Source organism: Ictalurus punctatus, chromosome 1, assembly GCF_001660625.3.
Source record: "Ictalurus punctatus breed USDA103 chromosome 1, Coco_2.0, whole genome shotgun sequence".
Taxonomy (NCBI): domain Eukaryota; kingdom Metazoa; phylum Chordata; class Actinopteri; order Siluriformes; family Ictaluridae; genus Ictalurus; species Ictalurus punctatus.
The window spans coordinates 19,604,765-19,615,598 of NC_030416.2; the positions used below are offsets into that span (position 1 = coordinate 19,604,765).

General features: G+C 38.0%; 1 protein-coding gene across 1 annotated transcript; it reads right to left on the reverse strand.

Annotated features, from left to right (window-relative positions):
* Nucleotides 1-858: 858 nt before the first annotated feature.
* LOC108269273 (cytochrome b5 reductase 4) lies at nt 859-10,616 on the reverse strand. Its single transcript, XM_017475037.3, has 16 exons — nt 10,147-10,616; nt 9,886-10,039; nt 9,112-9,212; nt 8,788-8,872; nt 8,033-8,068; nt 7,795-7,867; nt 7,443-7,500; nt 7,169-7,262; nt 6,177-6,209; nt 5,663-5,785; nt 5,403-5,543; nt 4,737-4,886; nt 4,197-4,347; nt 3,319-3,405; nt 3,004-3,165; nt 859-2,424 (listed from the first exon to the last, which is right to left on the reverse strand). Exons 1-16 carry the CDS (start codon nt 10,225-10,227, stop codon nt 2,370-2,372), a joined length of 1,584 nt encoding a protein of 527 aa, XP_017330526.1. The 5' UTR covers nt 10,228-10,616; the 3' UTR covers nt 859-2,369.
* Between the last annotated feature and the right edge of the window lie 218 nt (nt 10,617-10,834).

A 10,834-nucleotide genomic window follows, 5' to 3' on the forward strand; every position in this document is an offset into this window, starting at 1 on the left:
GGACACCTGACCATCACATACATACATACAGTATGTGGTACTTCCCCAAACAATTGTATAGGAGGTCTTTGTATAATGTAACATTACAATTTACCTTCACTGGAACTAAGAGGCCCAAACCTGTTCTAGAATGACAATGCCTCTGTGCACAAAGTGAGGTCCATAAACACATGGTTTGTCGAGGTTGGAGTGAAAGAACTTGAAAGCCCTGAACACAACCCCGCTCCCCGCTGAACACCTTTAAGGTGAACAGGAATGCTGTCTGTGCTCCATGCCTCCTTGCTCAACATCAGTGCCTGACTTAACTAATGCTCTTAGTGGCTGAATGAGCACAAATCCCCACAGCCACACTTCGAAATCTAGTAGAAAGCCTTCCCAGAGGAGTGGAAGGTTATTATAACAGTAAAGAGGGGATTAAAACTGGAATGGAATGTTCAACAAGCATATATGGGTGTGATGGTCAGGTGTCCAAAAACCTTTGGCCATACAATGTATATATTTAGCCTGTGGGCTGTGTCTCTCCCTCTTGCCCTGCCTTTTTCACCAGTTTTGAAAGTGTAAAATCACCATAGCAAAACCTTAACCCTAGCAAACCCTAACCATGGGCAAACCTTGGAAGTTGAACAATCCTATCACTAAGTAAACCCTGGCCATAGCCCTAACCTAACTCTACACAAACACTAACTGTGTTAATCCAACCTCAATCTCACTTTAACCCTAAATAAACTCTACCCGTAAACCCAACCCTAACCTTAAACAAAGCACTAACCCTTACATAAACCAAAAGTAACCCCAACATGACAGCTAGTTTGACTGCTATCCTAATTCTTTGTTTAAAAACAAACAAGTCACAATATATCAGTGTTGTATAATTTTATTGTGAATTTTTGTACATTTTATTCATTTTGTTTACAATTCCATATTCCTTGCACCAACTCTAGAGCCTAGGATCAGAGAGATGTTTATATTGCTGGCTCACTGGCTTGAAACGAGACTAATCTGGAGACTCAGTTAAGACTAGTGAGGCAAGCATGAGTCAGTCCTCTAGACCAGCGTTTCCCAACCTTTTTTCAGCCACAGCACCCTTTGAAAATGAAAAAAAAATATATTGTGGCACCCTATACAAACACTAATGCTAGACAGCGTTAGCTACATGAGGATGAAGCTGAGGGTCCAGAAGCATCTGGAGCATTTCTTTTAAAAAAATATGTCCAAACTCTTTTGCACTACACACACACACTGTCACATGCTAATTATTAGGATAAAACCCACGCATATGTTACGCAGACTGATGCTGATGCACTGCTGACAGGTCAGCGAGGGGGGTCTGGGGGGGAATTATTATTATTTTTACTTATAATTTATTATTATTATTATTATTATTATTATTATTATTATCATCATCATCATCATCATCATCATCATGTGTGTGTGTCTGTCTTATTATTTCTGTGTCTGTGTTATTATTTCAGACATCGGATAGTTATCATATATATTAAATGTTTTATACACATTTTGGTATTTTTGAAATGTTTGAAGGATTTTTACACGGCACCCCTGCTCTCATCAGATGGCACCCCGGTTGGGAAACACTGCTCTAGTCGACAAACAAAAGAAAATCACAAAATGATGACATTTGTTGTCCCTGCCTTAGTACTCCTACCATTTCAGTGTTTAATGCTACCTGCATTTAAAACTGTCTAACAAATATACCAGCATCTCTAAATCCAGTTTCACTCTCAAGATCTGGGAAACAGTTAGACCTTTTCTGGTACAACGGTGTGTTCAAGTTCAAATAATAAATAATAATAAATTGCTGAATAAGTCCAAACTATACAGAAGCCATAAATACTCAAACCAGGCCACTATTTTCAAAATGAGCTCTTTAGTTTCATTTCAGCTCACCAATCGCAGGCATGTGGAGTGAATCTACACAGTTAACTTTTCAAGTGAAAATATAAACAGACTCATTTACATTTACAATTAGCATTCCCTAGCTGCATGGTTTAGCTGATTGGTTCATATATAAATTTTGTAATAAGAGAAAATGACCATGCCATATAACAAAATAGAACCAAAATGCATTTGATGGATACAATTTGAATTTACACTGGCAGTGCTATATCCCACAACTGCAGACAGCAAATTCCTTCCAAATTTATATGTTAAATAAAAGCAACCCATGACAGAAGGACAGGTGACCCGGAAATGATGAGATGAAGGAAGTGCATAGGATTTCCAGGTGATCATACATGTAAGAGAAGGGCATTGCTATTTACTGAATAGTAACCTCAAATCAATCATTGGGAGTTACTAAAGGTCGTTGCAGTCTGTGATGCATAGAAATCTCTATTACTCAGTTTTAGGGCTCAACTCTTGAAAGTGTGAATGTCCTTTTCACTGAATCCCTGCTTCTTGACCAGCCTGTAAGAATAGAAACCAGAGAAAGATATGACAGATGCATTGTGGTAGAAAATGTCTGTCAACTCCTTTTAAAATGACTTGACAGTAGTTAAAGTCTGTTCATTTTGATGCTTTTGTGTTATAGCTGGATCTCATGAAGAAGCTGTTGATTTCTAATACATCAAGAGGGCTAATACAAGGTTATGTCTAATACATCAAGAGGGCTATTATGTTATGGGTCGATTTGACCTATTTCCACATTTGAGATGTCTGAAATACTGGTTAATCTCTCTTTTTCCTCTTTGATTTTTTTTACTTTCCTCATTTAAGGTCATGAATATATATGTAAATATTTCGTCTTACGGCTTGTCTCGGACAAGCCATAATAAAGGTTTACTGTTTTCAGCTGTTCTTTGCTGTTTTAGTGTTTATTTAAACTGTGGAAGTCATTTTGACCCATAACATAATGGATATAAATTTTTTCCCAACATAATAGCAGGGTTAATAGAATAATATGTAGTTTAGTGTTAAAATTTCATACACAAAGGATCTGTGTGAGTAAAAGAAGTTGTAGGCATGGAAACAGACTGAAATACTTACTGCACTGCCAGCTCAGTGAAACCAGTTGGCCCACACACACACACTAAGCACTTGGAGTCTCCTGGTCTTTCCAGGAATGCCTGCAGCATCGTGGCATCGATTCGTCCTCTTTTGCCTGTCCATGAGTCTGCAGCCTCTGAGAGAACGTGTTCAACCTGAAATCTGACAAAAGGCAGGATTAAGTACTTCTGTGCTGAAACAAATGTTACCTGAGCGATGCATGCACAGCTTATAAGTTCTTCTGTGTAGCCAGTAAATGCAACGTGCAAGAAGTCGCTTATTGTCGAGTTGTTAACTGGAGTGAAAGGTCTATACCTCTCTTCCTCTGCACACAGCTGCTCCAGCTGAGAGTACCACAGGATGTCCCTCTCTTGACGATTGAAGAACATCAGCTTGGTCTTTCTGAGGGGGCAGCGACAACATTATTAAGGACAGAAGACTGACTGTGTGCTCTGAACAACTCAAGCAACAGAAAAAGCCAAACCTATGAGAAATGTTAGGATCAGATCATCTTCGAAACTTTTCTGATTTAATTTTTTTTTTTTTTACAGTGAATTCTTGATGAAGACAATAACATATCAAATATGGAAACAGTTCATTCATTGTAATAAAATAAAATGGCATTATTAACTAGGAGTTAGTTCAATAACATAAGTTCTTAGATTTATCATAATAGTCTCAAAGATTCTGTATCACTGAATATGATTATATATATATATATATATATATATATATATATATATATATATATATATATATATATATATATATATATATATATATATATATATATATATAATATTACATTATATTATATTATACACTCAAGATCATGTCCTGTTATTAAAAACAGAGTCCATCATTTTAAAATAATGTATGTTTGTTATTTTCATATAACAGGCCTAGTGTTTTTCATTGTGGATTAAATTTATATTATAAAAAATTATATTATGAAAGATGAATTAAGCTCCATAAAGGATTGGTTTATAATTACCCATTGGCACTCTAAATTGAACTTAAATGCTTGGAGATTTCCACCAGCAAAATAAAAATTCAGAGCTGAAATGAAACTTGTGAAAAAGGCTAAACTGAACTACTGGCCCATTATAGTGTAAGCAACGGATATTCCTGAAAGTGCTGCACAGTTAGGAAACTACTCCAGAGCCTGCATGTGGGTATGTGTAGCATGTAACCTGACAGAAGGCAGGTCCTGTAAGGCAAGGCAGAGGAGGCGAGCCATGGGTGTGAAACCAGTGCCAGCAGCTAAGAGGTACAAATGAGTGACATCACGCACACTCCTGAGTGTAAAGGGACCCTCTGGACCACTCACGGCCACAGTGGCTCCTGAGAGAGAACCAACAATTTACAGGTGAATTTACAGACATGCATGAATACATTCAACTTTAAATTTACATTCTAGTTGTAGAAGGAAAGAAGTCTTGAGGGAGTGGACAATTAACATTAAATAAACGAATGAATGACTTTCAGAATGAACACAAGCAAAAACTTGTAATAAAGTGTATGAATGTTCTCGAATAGAAAAATACATCATGAATTCTACCACTCATGGTACATTCTACCACTCATGGTACATATGTACAGTACAACTACCAGGATTAACAGGACACACACACACACACACACACACACACACACACACACACACACCAGGATTAACAGGACACACACACACACACACACACACACACACACACACACACACACACACACACCGATGTCAAGGTTGTCCAAATGTTGTGTGAATGCTCCATCGGGATAGATCTTAATCATCAGATAGATTTCAGAGCTCAGCATGTTGCTGGAGTGAATCTGGGGCATGAGCACCTGGTCTACTGGTGTGTAGGGCTTTACAACTTCACTGCCTGTTTATAAGAAAACATACGTTTAAGTAAGTTACACTTACACAGTGTCCCAAGTAAGTAAGTTAAGTTACACAGTGTCGCAAAAGTCTCCATACATACAGGAAATTAACACTTTTTAGCAAAAATGTATATTAAAATGTTTCATACTTAGTTTATATTATAAATATATTTTTCAGATAGCCTTTAAGAACGGCTTTAACAAAAGAAGAACGTATTGAAATCATTCTCATGGCTGGATCAGGAAGCTGTTGCAAGGTTGCGATGGACATTCGATTACATGCATTACACCAGATTTGTTAACACGAGTTCAGCATGAGTGAGAGAGACTATTCCATGTGTGGCTACAAAGAAATGGCATTCAATCATGTCGAGGATGTTTTGTAAATAAATTTACATTTTACTAAAAAGTATTGATTTCCACTATGTATGGAGACTTCTGGGACACCCTGTAGTTCTAATTCTGAAGAACATATTTATTTGCAATGTTTAGCCTTGATACAGTAATTACGGAATTACCCTGAAAGGACGCTTTGAGGTAGACATGTCTCCCCACAGGGATTTGCATTTGTGCTCCAGGAGGTAACCGGAAACAGAAGAGCTGCGTGTCATGTGTAACATCTTTCTTTGAAACCAATACACAGTCTCTGTAGAACAGCCCTGAATTTCCAAAACAAAATTCAAAGCTGTTTTCACTTAACTGATTTGTACCCAAACTTATTGATTCATTACATAACTTTTCATTCAGACATGGAACACAGGACAGGCAGTTGACTTACCGCGGTGTTTACTCTGAATAAATGAATCATGGGATTCTAGGGGTTGACCCAGTTGTGCCCACTTGGCTTTGAGCACTTTGTGCAAACACACCTCGACCTTCCCGACCGAACTCACTGTCTGAACTGGCATTAAAAGAGTGGGGAGAAAACTGTCAGGACGCATCAATCAAGTACTGATATTAGTTTGAGTAGGCATTGTTATGAGGTAATGAATTTCAGTGTGGATGATTTAACTGTGGACAGTAGTGCGAGGTCGTGTACAAGCTGGGGATACAAGTGAGCAAGAGAATGTCCATGCTAATGAGACTCTTTGAGGCTGGTTTTCACTGTGCATACTCTGCCTTTAACTGAGATCTGCACTGACAAACCTCAGACACCTGCTGCCAATGACACTGCGGACAAACTCGATCTTCACTAACCATTTTTGCTTCAGTAGATAAAGAAATCTGCTGAGTTAAACACCTACATCTCACCGACATGTAACATAAGAGAAATAAGAAAAAGAATCACTTACCTACAACATTTTCTTCTACTTCATGAGAAAGACCTAGAAGCACATTCAATACTGTATATAACGATATATATATATATATACACACATATATATATATATATATATATATATATATATATATAAATAAAAATACAAGCAGGTGATTCTATGCTGAACTTAAAGGACAAATTCCACCCTGAATAACTTGCAGATTCATCTTTATAACTACCATGTGATCATCTGTGGCATTCAATGCATTTTGTACAAAAATTGAGTTGAACTGTTTTTATTGGGAAAATAAATTTCATTGACATGTTGATCTCTTGTCACTTTGGTTGACTGTTTCCTACATTACCCACAATGCCTTTTGACTACCTGCTGACAGTGGTGCCAGAGGGCAATAAACTCTACCTTAACAGACCGGTGCAGCAGCTCTTTAGTCTTTAGTCCAGGTCTCTCACATCCTCATCGTGTTCACTCTGCTCAAACATATCAGCTTCCAAAGCTTCACCTTTCATGCTAATACTGCCCTCAACTCCATCATGCTCACCACCTCACAGATCACTAGCTAGACAAGCTGAATATTTGCTGTAACTCAGAGCAATTGCATCATATGACTGCAATCGATTCGAATTTTGAGTCCTGTCTGCCATCCCCACTGCTTCTGTGTTGGATTTCTCATTGAGGAAATGGCAAGCTTCTGTTTCAGGTGCGAACAGCAAAAATGACTTATTACTTATGTTTGAGATTTTTTTGTTTGACATTAAACAAAATTCTCCTATTAAACTGCACTAACAATGTAACCCTATAACAGGAACTGTCACAAGAAGAAATAAAGCACAGCACCAATCAACAAATTAGCACCAGAATCCCATCACAATTATTTTCATAGAATCATAGTTACTGTGTTTCAGGGTGGAGCTTTCCGATCAGTGAGACATTACCCTGAATCTAGGTAAGCTTTGTGTACATATAGAACACGCAAGAAAAGAGAAGAAGATTACACAACTCACTCCAGTGAAGTAGATATGACCAGTGTCCTAAAAGCACCTCTATCCGCAGAATGTTTCCTTGATGGTCCACTACTGAACAGCCAGATCTCGGAATCTGACACAGAAATGAGGAGGGAAGGAGAGAGACGGAGCAAGAGGAAGAGAGAGAAGTCATAGAGAATTAAAAAGAGCAGGTTAAAACATGAGAAGTGAGGGGACAATTCTAAAAACGAATCTCACTATCACAGCATAACAACATTGTTATAGTGAACTGACATGATGAAAACAGTCCAACCTTACGCTTGGTGTAAATAACAATATTAACAGATTCCTCTGTCTGGAACCAGTCATATCTGAAAAGAAGGGGGAGAAAAAAGATACAGTTCCACAACTACTTTTTCTATTCTATGCTATGCTAGGCCTATGCTAATAAATCTAGACTTGTTTATTTAAGACATTCATTACCTACAGCTAATAATACTAATTTAAGAGTTCAATAAAGCTAAAAAGCCTCACTGGAATCAGTAGGATTCACAGTCACCTGTGTACAGGAGATGCAATAATTTTGGCGAGTATTTTTGCAAGTAAAAGTGAATAGAAGCATAATCAACCAGGATAAATTCTAAATGAATGAAATTCAAGCATACCGAGGGTGATTGTCTTTTGGCACTGGGGCTGCTGCTGCTGAATCCAACAACAAAGTAGCAGGAGGAGCAAGACCTAAAATGTAGATAAACAGCTCACATTACAGAGCAACTGCATGAATATTTTAACATTTTAAAACTTTTTTGTGATGCCATACACCTTCTTTTGTTATCCAGTCCCCACAACTAACATTTACACAAAAATACTTTATATTCCTTAAATGCATGTTTGTATTCCTACCATTCAGAAGATTGTTCTCAGGTTTCGATGGCTTTGCTGTTGGAGCAAACAAACATCTCATGAGTCACTGATACAATTGTTGCACATGTTGCAGCACAACGTCATTTGTAAATCCTTGTTTTTATGATGTCTATAGTCATATCATAATTAATTACAACGTTCATACAATTATTATAAGGTCAGCACTCAATAACAGAAGGAAAACATTTAATGAGGTTCATTTTTGTTACCACAACATGGCTTCAAACATGAAGATGTTTGATTAAACTTTTCAAGGTCAGACAAATTACAGATACACAAAATACAATATTGCCAAAAGTTTCTGGACACCTGATCATCACACCCATATATGATTTTTGAACATCCCCTTCCAGAGTTAGTTCCCCCTTTGGTGTTATACTAACCTCTACTCTTCTGGGAAGGCTTCCACTAGATTTTGGAGCATGAATGTGGGGATCTGTGTTCATTTAGCCACAAGAGCATTAGTGAGAACATCACTTTGTACACAGGGGCATTGTCATGCTGGAACAGGTTTGGGCCTCTTTAGTTCTAGTGAAGGGAATCTGTAATGCTACAACATACTAAGACATTCTATACAATTCTGTACTTCCAACTTTGTGGCAACAGTTTGGGAAAGGCCCACATTTGATTGTGAAGGTCAGATGTCCACAAACATTTGGATAGTTTATATGGTACTTTTGTTCTCATGTAATGCTGATCATTTAGCTAATGAACCATTTTATAAGGACTTATACCTTTAATGACTGTGCTGGCTTTTACCACCATCCTGCCGACCAGGCACTCTTTCAACATGGACTCATAATTCACCCAACGGTGCACCTGTCAATTGACATGAAGCACATGGTCTTAACACTAATTGTAAAATTTACCCAGACACAAAAAGTTTAAACAATCATCAATCACTGCTGTACCTTTTAGCTTTGCATAAGCAATTTTTCTAACAGATTAATATATACACACTCCATATGCTAAATAGCTTATCACAGCACAATACACAATATCAGGTTGGGGAACATGTACACTTTGTGTTGTAAATATTTGCAACTTGTGTTATTTACCTGGTCAAACAGGTCAGTACCATCAATACCAGCTGCCTTCATCAGCTCCTCCTCCCCACCAGGGTGGAAATCCATGTATGCACTCACATTATACACCATACCTGCAGTAGAACACAGACAGTTAGCAGGGCTCAAATCTGATCATTAATATTTAGCAAATGGCTGGTGATGAAGTCTGGTCACAATGCACAGCTGTACGCAAATCTAAACACTGAACACAGCTGGAAGATCCATCTTAATCTGCCGAGCTATCAGCTTTCAATACACAGCCTGAGCTGGTCTAGCTGGTAAAGCAAAGACTTTCTGAATTACTGCTACTAATACTTTTTTTTTTAAAAGAAAATCACACAACAGTAAGGAATTTTGAACATTTTGAGTATGTGGTGATTAATTTATTCAAGTAATAAGGAAGCTTACAAATATCTTACCAGCTGGCAAAGATGTGCCTGTGTTTAACAGCTGTTAGCTCTATTTAATTAAAATATATAAAGCACTATTTTGGAAGCACTGTACACATGGGTGGGACTGAACCCTTTTCAATAAACAATAATCCCCCATCTGTGATCAGAAATAATAAATTCTACAAAATACAATGATCTCTAAAAGCAACAACCTGTCTGTTGTGCCATAAACAACCTCTAGAATTGATTTATCCTTTACGTAAAATCAACAGTATGAAGAAAAGTGAGGGACACAAGCAAACTAAATAGCTTTTTAAGAACAATACCAGTCCAACAGCTCTCCTTTGTTTCCTTCGTGTGTTTAAGGCCTCACCTCTTATACATGTCCAACAGTCATTTCTGGTGTTGTGTTTCTTTAGTTCCTCTTCTGTTACCTCGATCAATCTCCCCTTCAGTCCAGTCAGGTCATGGCCGCTTTTGGTGAGCCGGATCCAGTCCATAAGACTGTGACCCGGCTTCAGGGCTACCTAGACACACAAAAGAATTCTCAGTGATGGCACAATTTGAAATCGATATAAACATATTGATATTGGATAAAACAGACAACACACTCATTAGAGGAAAAGATCCAGACCTTGTTCCTGGGCTGGCCGGCCGGAGCGACTCGCTGCTGAGAACTCACTGCGGGGAACGACTGCGAGGGCACATTCAGCATCTCTGCTCTTCTAAAACAGCTCAAATTCCCAAGAAACACTGCAATTACAACGTTAGATTTCGTTCTTCCCCAGCAAGCTGCGGCAACAGCTTTGTTCAAGCGGAAATGTCAAGTTGACGATGACGAAATGTTTCTTCCTCAGAGGCGGAAAAGTTGTACCATTTCCCCATCGTACAGTTACCATTCTGAACAGTTCAACCTACTCGCCAGTTCTCTCAGACCGCCCAAGTGTTTGAATCCAAATAAGTAGCTAGAGGAAACGCAGAGTTCATACACACTAATATAATTTGTGAACATAATCCTTGCTGCTTATCTCTAATTTTATAATATCAGCACCGGCAACAGCGCACCAATCACACGTCACTATTTTGCTTTTCCAAATAAAAGTCGCAGAAATATGACGACATGACACGTAGTGACGCGCCCTCTAGCGTAATGCTACAGTTTTGATAGATCTTGCCACTTACAAAGCATCTTTACTGAATATTAAGAAAAGCCTAAAGATCACGCTTTTAAGAACGTCACATACTTTTTTCTTCCTTATATAAATCTTTATAAACTGTGTCTCTGTCATCCATGTTTCGTTTGTTGTTATTTGGAGCTTTTT